General features: G+C 36.1%; 1 protein-coding gene and 1 non-coding gene across 2 annotated transcripts; one reads left to right on the top strand and one right to left on the bottom strand.

The window, feature by feature from the left end:
- Positions 1 to 6,238: 6,238 nt before the first annotated feature.
- LOC116026241 (basic form of pathogenesis-related protein 1-like) lies at positions 6,239 to 6,979 on the bottom strand. Its single transcript, XM_031267724.1, has one exon. It carries the CDS (start codon positions 6,907 to 6,909, stop codon positions 6,412 to 6,414), a length of 498 nt encoding a protein of 165 aa, XP_031123584.1. The 5' UTR covers positions 6,910 to 6,979; the 3' UTR covers positions 6,239 to 6,411.
- A 2,178-nt stretch (positions 6,980 to 9,157) lies between these two features.
- On the top strand, positions 9,158 to 9,229 carry TRNAW-CCA. The gene has a single exon. It is a non-coding gene; the product is annotated as a tRNA-Trp (tRNA).
- Positions 9,230 to 12,642: the final 3,413 nt, after the last annotated feature.

Raw genomic sequence — 12,642 nt, 5'->3', positions numbered from 1 at the left:
CTCCTACTTCTGACTATGATCAACAGGCCGAAGAAGTCTTCATTGGCGAAGTGCGTCAATTCATGGCTGATCAATCTCAGAAGATGGCTCAGCTCGAAAGAATACTCGCTGTGGTCCGCAATGCTGCAATGCCTGCTGATGGCACAAGTGAATCCCAAGGCCGTCATGCCGAACTTCTCGAACAGGCGATATGGGCTGAGGATGCAGCACGGAAAGCCATTGATGAAGCCGCTGTAGCTCGAGCAGAGGCTGCAAGTGCGAGGGCTGAATTAGCCGAGATGCGAGCAGAGCTGCGAGCCTTCCAATATTCCAGTGAACTTCGACAGGATGTGATGAAGGCCATACTCGATGACCTGTCGAACCAAGTCCCTGCCCAACTTCAAGCTATTTTCGAAGGTATGTCCACCCTCCTCTCCCGTACTGATGATGCCAACAAGGGGGAAAATAAAGAGAAAAAGAAGGGGGATACAACGGGCAAGAAAAGGGCAGCAAGTGAACCAGCTGGACCACCTCCAAAAATACCAAGAATCATGAGCAAAGCAGTGGAGGATGCCAAACAGGCAGAAAACCTAAGGGTCCAGCGTACACTGGAAATGGAGAGAAGGAGAGAAGAGGACAGAGAAAGAAGAAGAAAAAGACAAGAACGACAGTCAGAAGAAGAAAGGAAGATAGATCTTCTCATGACAAACTTTAAGTTTGGGAACAGAGAAGACACTGAACAAATTCTGACTCTGGAGATATTCAAGCTTCTGAAAATCACTGGAATATCAACACACAGCAACATGTCTCCAGAAGAATGTATTGCTTGGTGGAAAGATGGAGTAATTGATGGTGAGTTCGTGGGGGAAGCCTACAGGAACTACAGGCATCTAGATGTCACAGATGAATACTTAAGCCTGGTAAATCCGAAAGACCCCATCAAGACACGAGAAGCCATTAACAAGAAAAGGAAAGGCAACAAGAAGTAAGCTCTCGTGGTCCAAACTCCATCTTATTTCAAAGTATTGATACTTATGTTGTTCTTGGTCTTACTTCTTTGAATCTTTTCCACTAAACTCTGTTATGTAAACATTCCCTTAATCTTAATACATATATCTTCTGCTGGGGGTGTTGCGTGAGTTTACTTATTCATGTTTAGTAGAATTGTTGTCAAACTTACCATATGCGCTGAAAATAAAATCAATGCTTTTTCTTTTTCAAATCAGCCATATAAGTAAGTATAAGTGTTGGCATCATCAAAAAGGGGGTAATTGTTAGGAACATCATGTAATAGGTTTTGATGATACCAACTGTTAAGTAAGAATCCCCAAGTCTCGATACATAGGCAAAACAATGTAAGTTCGATAAGTAAACTAAGAGCGAAAATACAACCGGGTAATTTGAGCTCAACTCGGGAAATATTTAAGCTTAAGGTAAACTTGTTTGAACAACTTAGAAGTTTTCGTGTTGTAAGCAAACAGATAGATCAGAAGCAGGCACGAGACAACTCTGGAGGAATAAGGGTCTACGAGACATCAACTAAGTCTCGAGACACAAGCCAAGTTCGAGAGGTAAGGACCTCTCGATATACCTATCGAGTTCGAGACGTAAAGAATATTCGAGAGATAGACCTCTCGATACATGGGATTGAAACATCAAGTGGTCGAGACATCTTCTATGGTCTCGATAAACCGGCACTTCTCCAAGAGGCTGAATGTTAGTCAACATGTGCAGATAAAATACTCTAAGTTTGGAGAAGAAGAATATCATGGAGATAAAATATTGAAGAGGTGCTGAGCGGGAGGTTTCAAAATGGACGGAAGTGGATGACACGTCAGACCTCCACCACAAACGGTCAAGAAGTGCACCAATCCTGAAGTGGTCAGATTCCCCAAACAAGGAATGATGGGAACATAAAAAGAGTAACTTTATCCAAAAGAAGCAAGTGAAGCATGAACTCAAGAAAGTGGAATATGGAATATTCACTACAAAACAAAAGGCTCAAGTTACAAGACCACTACTCCATGAAAAATGCTGAAATTGTGCAAAGACCCATGTTCGGCGTGGGAGACCAATTTCAAACGGAATAGTTTTCCCTCCAACGGAACTATTCTTCTACTCTCATATATAAGGACGTAAAGACACAGAAGAAAAAGGGGTTGTGAAAGAGGTCAAGAGGTTAACAAGAGGTGTCTGATAAAAACGTTCCAGTGCAAAGTGCTTAACTTGGAATATCATCCTGATATTCAATACAGCGAGAGAACACATCTTAGTGTTCGAAGAGAGTTACAAAGCTAAACTGTCATACATCCAGAAGGTGACCAAAGCTGCTCTACATCAAAGTTGATTCAACGATAGCTTGTGGTCAGATTGGAGATTGTTACATTCAACTGTGACTATCAACAGGAAGCGGGGAGAAAAACCTGAGGAGAGGCGGAGTAACCTGGCTGCTGTCCGAGCGAAAGAAACCTGAGGCTTGACGCGGGCTTGGTGATCAAAGGTAAAGTGCTCGAGAGGTGGAGTAACTGGAAGCGGGGAGAAAAACCTGAGGAGAGGCGGAGTAACCTGGCTGCTGTCCGAGCGAAAGAAACCTGAGGCTTGACGCGGGCTTGGTGATCAAAGGTCAAGTGCTCGAGAGGTGGAGTAACTGGAAGCGGGGAGAAAAACCTGAGGAGAGGCGGAGTAACCTGGCTGCTGTCCGAGCGAAAGAAACCTGAGGCTTGACGCGGGCTTGGTGATCAAAGGTCAAGTGCTCGAGAGGTGGAGTAACTGGAAGCGGGGAGAAAAACCTGAGGAGAGGCGGAGTAACCTGGCTGCTGTCCGAGCGAAAGAAACCTGAGGCTTGACGCGGGCTTGGTGATCAAAGGTCAAGTGCTCGAGAGGTGGAGTAACTGGAAGCGGGGAGAAAAACCTGAGGAGAGGCGGAGTAACCTGGCTGCTGTCCGAGCGAAAGAAACCTGAGGCTTGACGCGGGCTTGGTGATCAAAGGTCAAGTGCTCGAGAGGTGGAGTAACTGGAAGCGGGGAGAAAAACCTGAGGAGAGGCGGAGTAACCTGGCTGCTGTCCGAGCGAAAGAAACCTGAGGCTTGACGCGGGCTTGGTGATCAAAGGTCAAGTGCTCGAGAGGTGGAGTAACTGGAAGCGGGGCGAAAAACCTGAGGCTTGAGGCGGGCTTGGTGATCAAAGCTCAAGCGCTCGTTATTGTACTAGAAAGGGAAGTTTTTAGTGCAATCCTTCCAGGGAGTTTCTGGAAGAAGAGTGGACGTAGGCGGGTTGGCCGAACCACTTAAAAATCTCTCTTGCATTTACTTTCTGTTTTTATCTCTCGCTAACTTCTCGATTGCACTGCATATAATCACACCTCTCGAACTAACCCAAACTCGTGCTAACCAAAAGGGGATAATATTTCCGCTGCGCATAAAACTTTGTCTTCACCTCGTGAGGTATCGAACCTAAACATCCTAAGTTCAATACACACGAGAGGTCGAAAAGATTTGCAAAATCTTATACAAGTCTATTCACCCCCCCCTCTAGACTTGTACCCCATCCCCTTGGGACCAACACGAGCGCCCCGCACAAAGCTACTCTCCCCGAGTATCTCGCACAAAGCTATACTCCACAACCAAGTGTCTTAGCTTGCACAAAGCTACACTTAGTTTCCACGAGTGTTTTGCACAAAGCTACACTCCTACAATTTCTCTCAAGAAATAAAAGTATTTCTTCTCAAGACTTGATTTTCTCTCGTGTTTAGCTCAAAACTGGCATTTTGCTTAATATGATATCTCTGTATTCCTCATCCGTTTTTGTGCCGTTAGTTTCATTCTTGTCTTCAAGTCTTCTTGGGTTTTTATAGCTAAATTAGCTATTTGCCCGTCATGCATGTATCTTCAGAGCATTAAATGTCTTCAGATGATTTTTGTCAACTTTGATGACTCTGTCAGATGAATTTGAATATTTGCTTATGATGATCCTCTAGCGTCTTTCTTAATCACTGACATGATTTTGCCTTGTAACTTGTAGCCACCTTTTCTTGACTTTATTTATCTGCTGATAGTGTGAACAATTGATGAATTGTTTCTAATTCATAAGTCAAGTTGCTCTGAAATATATCTTTTTGGTGATTCTTGCTTGAGCATAATTATATTAATGCTACCGAAAAGTACATTTGACTTTTCTTAAATTGATCTTAGCTCCAAGTAGCAAGAATAATTTAATTCACCTTCAAGAGTCATCCTCATTCCATATTAAGAAAAATAATATTTCTCGTTTTAGAATTCCTTCATGTTGGCAATTGACCTCCTTCAGAATAAATAAAAATAGGTCCTTCCATTTTTATTTTCTTGATCACGTCATACTTAGCCTCTTATTGAAATAATAGGTTGACCACCTTCTTATTATACATGTAGTTCATGGTCAGCCTCTCCTCAATTAAATGGTAAGTCAGCCTCTTCCTTCTAAAAATGAGTTGGTCTCATTTTCATTTGATGCATACGGTCAGCCTCTTCATCTTTAAATAGGCACGATCATCCTCATCACCATTAGCCTCATTTTCCAATTTAATGTTGCATGCATGGTCATCCTCACCTTGAAGTTAGCCTCTTCTACATTAAATATGCCTGGTCATCCTTTTGTTTGTAGTTACCCTCTCCTAGGCTTATCTTGAGAGGTCATCCTCTTATCTCCTTAATTTAAATTAAGGTTAGTCACGCTACTTGATCTTCAAGAGGTCATCCTCAACTCCAAATATTTGTGAGAGAACCCATTCTAGTTGACTTCTTGATTTTGACATTTCATTGCAACATCCTCACCTTGAATTAAATTAATTCTTCCAAAAAGAATTAATTCATGCAATTCGAACCAATGTTGTCACGTTCAAGACTTGACCAATCTTCAAAATCTCCCCAATTTGTCAAGTGGTGGCGAACGATTTACAAGTATAAATTAAAATTTATACTCTCACTATTTCCACACAATTGACTAGGCTTGTATTCGGCGTAATTCCTATACTAGACTCAAAATAAAATTGGGAGTCTAAAATTATATTTTTGGTTCATCAAAACAATTACAATTTATTCCTAACATTTACTAACACTTATTTTTTCAAATTTAATTTTTTAGATTAACGTTATAAAATTAAAATAAGTTTAATTTTGAGTGACTTTTATACCTTATATTTATAATATTTTAAAATATATTTGGTTTAAATAGAATAGAGATAATTTTTACTTTTAAGTCTAATATATGTAAAAAATTTACATTTGATATCCGAACTAAATTTATTTTTGTATATAACATAACTTAAGGGTGTGTTTAGAAAGTAGGAAAATGATTTCTGGAAAATTAGTCATTTTCCAGAAAACATTCTTGTGTTTGGCTGCAGAAGAAAATTGTGTTTGTGTGTTTGGTTCATTTTTCAAAAAATGGGTATAAAAATGAATAAAATTGTATAATTGAATATTTTAATTAAATTGTTTAAATATTACAACATTTATAACAAATATACAATCAAAAAAATAAAATAATCTAAAAAAAATCACAACAAAATAATATTTAAAAAACACAGAAAAAAATACATAAAAACGATTCAGATTTAATTTTAGTTTCTTATTTGATTTTTTAAATTTTACCCGGATTTGCATATTTTAGTTGTTACATTAAGTGTTCAAGTTTGCAAAGTAAAATTAATGATAATTACGAAAATGTCACCGCATTTTTTTTAATCAAATATGATCCATCCGCTTTTTTCAAATATACCTTTTGTCGAAAAGGGGAATTTTGATATTCAAAATAAGATATCAAAAAAATCATTTTTTTTGTGGGACTGTCAAATTCAATTTAAATATATTTGAATATTAAGAACATTCAATAGAATATAATTCTAATATAATATAGCATAGAATAATAAATAATATAAGAACTAATAAAATAACAAGCATTAATATTATTTTTTATTTCTAACTCTTTATTTAGAATTCGTCGGAACAAAAAAAAAAAAAAAAAAAAAAAAAAAAAAAGGCCGACCGAGTACTGATCAGGTCATGAGAATAAGAAGGAGCCTTTCGAACAAAACCAATGCATGACCTCTTTAGCCTTCTCTTCTTTTATTTATTTTGGTTTTAGTTAATCTTAATGCTATAAATTATGTAGTTAATTGACAGCAGAATATTAAAGAGTATTCATGGACTGAACTCACAATGGTGTGATACCGCATAGTATACACGAACCAAAAAAAAAAGAAATCAAGTAAAACAAACCAAAAGAAAAAGAATTAAGTTCAAAATTGAATTAATCAACATCAATGCATGAAACAATATTTGTTTCATGTTAATACATTAGTAATAATATTGTAGTTTTTAAATTTTTATATTTTTTTTTGTATAATGCATTGTCTGCATTTCACAAGATCATACTAATAAAGAAAGAAAATTGTCTTTAATAAGGACGTTCGCCCACATAATTTCCCGGAGGGTAATAATTGCAGGTGACAAACATCCAACCAGTTTTGCATGTAACCCTAGCACAACCGATACTCGTGGTGTCGCGCCAAACCACCTGCGTATAATGGTGGCATTCTCCGCCGATGCAAGAATTTGACGTTTGGTCATAGTTTGGCTTCTCATCCATCCACAACTTCACAGAATCTGTCGGTGACAATTCGGCAGAGGCCATCGCAATGTTTTCTCCATACGGCCCATGTGAGTGTTGCGCCGCACAGTCAGCAGACCTCTTGGTTGCATAGGATTCGGCAAAGTCTGCTAAGGTGGAGTTCCACTTAACAGGTGGAGCACCAACAGTTTCTCGGGCAGCGTCATGTGCAGCAACAAAGTCTTTAATGCAATCAGAATCACATGCGGCTTGTCCGAAAGATGTATGAGCAATGGCGGCTAAGGAAATTATAGCGATGGAGACCTGCAGAAAAGAAAACTCCATTTCCTTTTTATTGTGATTTGCAAATCAGATACAATAAAAAGGAAAAGTAAGAAGAAATGAAAAAATGTAGTCTATCTGCAGAGATGCAATGACCATTGGCATTGGGTTATAGAGTATTTATAGGAGTGTATGTATCCTAAAAGAATGGATTGCTTTTCATAATTTCTATGGCTTACAAATAAAAGAATAATGGTCACCTCACAAATAATTTGGTCTTTCCAAACTATTTAGCATTTCTAATTTATATACTACTTAAAAATGATATCCAATTTCATTTCTTTTCATGAATAAAATAAAAAGTTGCTTGATCTATTTCTTTAATGCAATATTTGTATAAGTGTATTTTTCATCAAAACTAACTTAGACTAGGAAATGTTGTTGGTCATAAATTTTGATAGTTTCCTTAGGTAGGGAGATTCAAGTAAAACCCAAAAAAAAAAAATGCAATAGAGTTTTCCCATTCACTCTTGGAGATGAAAATTTTAGAAATTTATTATTTAATAAGTTTTACGATTCTAAATATTCAAAACTCTGGGGGAAGGGGGTGGGGCCAGGGTTAATTGATTTTTGTAAATTTTTTCAAAAATAATCATTTTTTTATATTTCAAAGAAAATGTATTAATAACGGATTGTCTATGAACAAAAGAGAGTAAAAGGGTCAATTTAACACAACCAGGCAACAAACATCTTAAACCTTCAAAATTGAAGCTAAAGCATCTGCCACCCCAGTTCGCTTCACGATAGATATGAGTGAATTACGATGGTTCACTTTAATTTGAAATACAGCTATGTGTATTGTTGTTAGGTTTTTCAACTCAGTCACTCAAAATCTTGATAAAACTCTAAAGAGCATTGATTGTGTCTTTTATGCTTCAAGTGTTGCTTAATGTAGCTTTTTTGAGCACTTTAGAAGTTCGCTCTAAGATTACTTCTTGTTGTATTAATATGCCCAACTTCTATAGTGGGCAATTCAATTGTGAAGCTGGTGTTCATTTAATTTGATCAGTGAGTTCCTTTTCAATTGTCATATTATAAGTCAAATTTATTATTCATTAGTCAAATCAACTCTTTCTTCTTTATTTATTTTCTTTATTATTTTTTATTTATTTTTAAATTTGATTTTTTGTGTTCAATAGTACCTTTAGTGTAGTTTCTAAATATATAAATTTCCCCTTTATAGGTTAACCAGCTAATAAGAGAACTTGCATATCAAGTGATAAACATACAACATATTCTATACGTAGAAACTATTCATCAATACTAGTTAAATTACTTTTCACATGCTCACATGTTTGCATACATCAAATTTTTATGCGCTAAACCGTTCAGGGTAATTATTGTCAAATTATTTATCTTTAAAAGAAACAAATAGTATGCTAACTGCTGATTCAAGTTTTTTGTTGACCTTATTTATATTTATTTTCTTTTGCAATAAGGATTAAGCTAAATATGTATGTCCGACTATTTTCCCAACCACTTATGGATGGAAATCTTTGTCAAACTCCTAATTAAGTCAATCCACTGTACAGTTACATAGGTGTTTGTCAGTCATAAAAAGATTTGATCAAAAGTCAAGAGTTCATCTCCAACATATCAATTTTAAGCTTGAGAGTGAGGCTCATATTTTTGCCTTCTTGTACATAGATATTGTAACTCTAGACGAGCAAAATTCACATTTTATGAAGAAAATAATCGTCCTATGAAAATACTTGTTGAGTTAAGCTGCTCCTTTCAAATCAGAGAACAAAAATTCCCTTTAAAAACTCAAACGGAAAATATATGTAAAGGAATTCTAGGATTCCCTACGTAGGGTGCCAGAAATTATATTGTACACCCTAAAATCTATCTTTTAAGTTTCAACGTGGACTATAATACATGTGTTCATTCTTAGTATATTGTAAAACTCTAATTTTTTTAAGGTAAAGAAGAATTGAAAAAGTATAGGATGACAGCAGATCGAGATCGAAAACCTTCCTAGTTTGTGATGACTTACTCTGTGACATGTTCTGTTTCTTGTGCTATTTGTTGTCTGAATTTCATGATACTAAACCTGGCCAAGTATGGGAGCCAAAGAAGATTTGAAGTGCAAGATATGTAGTTTAGACGTTTAGTTAATTAGATGTTTTTACTTTTTCGCAGGTTGTTAGTTTTAGATAACCAACTGCGTCATATGGCTGTTGAGGGGAAAACATTCCAAAACAGAATTTTCATACTCTATATCTTTTGTATGATATAATCTATCGCTAATGGATCCGTGGCGCAATGGTAGCGCGTCTGACTCCAGATCAGAAGGTTGCGTGTTCGATTCACGTCGGGTTCAAGTCCCCGATCCATCATTGTTTATTGTTTTCCATCGCAATGAATAGTAACTTCTCTTTCAACAAGAAGAGTTTTTGTTAGGCTTCGATATGGAGTTTGAAAATATTTTCATAAGAATCTGATGTGCCTATAAATAGAGAGAGAGAGGGGTAACTCTTCCTATCAAAAATCACTCAATTTTTTTCACTTCCTATTTGACTAATTTTGTATGATTAGATTTCGTAATTATCACCAACTTTATTATGTAAACTTGAACACTAAAATTTGTACTTCTCGAAATTTTCCACTGTATATTTAGTATTAGCATATTGAACATTTAGTGTTAAAAGATTGCACTTGCAAAAATGCGAAAGTGCTTTGCATTTAGAGTTTCGATTTTAAAGTTTATGACTGAGTTATTGTTTAGTGGTTCACTTTTTATTGTTGAGGGTTTAACATTTACGGTTCACATTTAAATTTAGTTTCTTAAAATTACCAGAGTTTGCATATTTTAGTTAATACATATTGCATATTTAAGTTTTCAAGTTTGCAAAGTAAAGTTGATGATAATTACGAAAATGACACCGCATTTTTTTAAAATCTGATATAATTCATCCGCTTTTTACAAATATAAGGATGTGATTTCTTAGTTTTCTCTTGGGGTGTATGGTGTCATCGAAAATCTGAATCTCTGTTAGAGCAATTCAACCTGAACAGAAATGAAGTTGCTGCTGAAACTAGCTAGTCAGAGAGCCCAATCCTCTGAATCAGATCAATTTTGATCTAATATCTTGGTTTGATTTTCTACTTTCGCCCTACTTAGAGGTCTTGTGGCTACAGATTCACAAGTTTCTGGCAATATGGGGAGTAAACAAACTTTCTAATCATTTTACTTTTCCTGTTCTGTTACTGTGGTTATTGGTTACTGTTATTGGCTCCTTATGCTACTTGAATTGGTTACTGCCTCCTTGAAAAAGATCCTCAAAATTTTTTGAAGCTTCTAGTTGATTTGAAGACTTTATCTTTAGACTAGGTAGCTGTAGTAATTAGCTCTAAACTAGAAATGTTGTTTTGTAATAATTTGGGTCTCTTGTTAAATGAACTTGCTTATTGTTATTCAAATGTATGAACTATCTTTTCAATTTAGAAGTTTTGAAGCACTACATTGCCATGAAACTTAACAAATGGGGAGATTGATAATAAAGATATTTTTTATCAAAAGAATACTTGAAAAGTTTAATCTCTCATGATTGTTAAGTATCAATATAATGACAAATATAGTTATTATACTTTTAGTTCAAAAGATAGTTCAGTAAGTTAGGTTGAGGTTGATAAGTCTCATTGTACTAGTCTTAGATCGAGTTTGTATTACATGATTATATAGTTCAGAAAACTTGAAAACGAGAACCAGAACCTGAACCAAGGATGATCATATATAAAAGATGGAGCCTATCATGCCTCAAATGGGCGGTTGGATTAATAGAGAATTTTTTTTTTTTTTTGAATACAACTAACTCTATTGCATTGTAATATCTGTTCATTAGAGCACAAAGAGTGGCTCGAACTCATGACCTCCCATATGGGAGAGGCACTACTCTGTCATTTGAGCACAAGGTGAATTACTACAAAGCAAGTCTGTTAGCGCTAAACAGAAAACTTGACAAAGAATAAATTTGATTCAAGTTAAAATTCTCTTAAGAGAATTTGAGCAATTTTCACTCTGATGAAAGGCATGGAATGCTGCTGTTCAAGGGGAGCCTCAATACAAGAGATCAGGAGATCAAAGCTTGACAACTCTTCGAGGAAGAACTCTATGGATCGTTTGACTGCAGAATATCCTAGAAGTTCTCCGTTTGTATTCTACTCAATTATTGGTACAATCCTTAGGTTGAATTCAATGAAGAGTTGGACTAATCAGAGTGATGCCCCCCAAATGTAGGAATGTTATTCCGAACTGGCAACTGGGTTAACAAACTACTGAGTACTTTTATTGCTTTGACGTCTTTACATTTCTCAGTTGTTTGAATGTCAAACTACAATCCGTACTACTATAAGTATAGTTCACAGAGTGTTGTAGAGTTTGATTGACTAGTCAGTGCTACAATCCTCTCTCTCTCTCTCTCTCTCTCTCTATATATATATATATATATATATATATATATATATATATATATATATATTCTTTTTTCTATTTATTAATTAACCCACAAAATATTGAAATTGTTATAAAAGATTTATTTATGTGGCCATTATTTGTGTAACCGTTGTAACGGTCACCATACTTAGTATTGTTATTATTACTTGTACATTATATATATTGGGGTTTTCCCACTTGTAAAGACACAATGATCATGAATAAGAATGCTCTCCCATTCTCCTTGCATCTATTCTCTGTTTATAGATTTCCTGCAAAACACCAATCACCGGTTAGGAGCTAAAGGCCAACGGGCACAACAAAATCTCAACACGTTATCAGCACGCTCTCCGGTGAACGGTAATTTTTATGTGGTTTCTATGCCAGTTCTATTTGTTCAAGCACGCTACCATTACAATCGGTGAACGGTATGTTATATATACCAATTTGTTTACAGATTTGTGCATATTTGTTGTTAATTCCATATATACTCTGCATGAACGTTTTCTATATATTACATGCCTATAGAAGGTCATCGGAATGACCTAACCTCTACAGTTTTTTTGGGATTAAACTCATTAGAATTGGCTATGGAATTCTATTACAAATGTTATACATTTTTTTTTCCAGAATCCAGTAGAGACTTTAACAATAGTCACTATGCTTTCACTTCCATCTTGAACCATTTACTCTTATTTCGCATAGTTTATTCATGATAGTTACATGCTTACATTCGCAACACAAGTCTATAATCCATATAGATATTTTTTACATCCGATGGGAACACTATACGGTGCTTGTTTTACGTACCCAACATCATCAAGAACAATCTTTGAAATCTTCACTGAGAAACCTTTTTTTTTCTCAAACTTTCTCTTTGGGTGGAGCCTTTCGTAGTATCTATCTCACTAAGTATTTTGCTCAAAGGGGGGGAAACTATTTCCTAGACTGAAGTGTTGAACCACACAATGCCCCAGGAATTATTCCAGGATCCCACCTATCAATGCATGAGTATGTTTTAAACCATTGCATATTAAGTAATTATCTCTTCAATGGTTTGGTTTTTTTTTTTCCGAAAACATGGCAAGTGTTAATAGCAAAATCAAAACGAAAGATCACCGCAACCTACTGTTTTTGGCCGATCTGCGTTCTTAGGACGGCAGCGTTGCTCGCTGATGGCGACGGCGATTCTATTCGTCCGATCCTCCGGCAGAGGGCGGCGGCTCGCAATCGCCCAGTGCTTGGACCGTTGGATGAAGCGGCAACGTCAGACGCTGGTTGTCGCCGGAGATGGACGGCAA

The sequence above is a fragment of the Ipomoea triloba genome, chromosome 7 (assembly GCF_003576645.1).
Source record: "Ipomoea triloba cultivar NCNSP0323 chromosome 7, ASM357664v1".
Lineage (NCBI taxonomy): Eukaryota > Viridiplantae > Streptophyta > Magnoliopsida > Solanales > Convolvulaceae > Ipomoea > Ipomoea triloba.
Note: the sequence above shows the minus strand (reverse complement) of the source record. Positions and strands in the feature narration are given on the sequence as shown.

What these genes read in the sequence shown, in the direction of transcription:
- LOC116026241 (XM_031267724.1), bottom strand. Translation starts at nt 6,909, where the DNA reads ATGGAGTTTTCTTTTCTGCAGGTCTCCATCGCTATAATTTCCTTAGCC.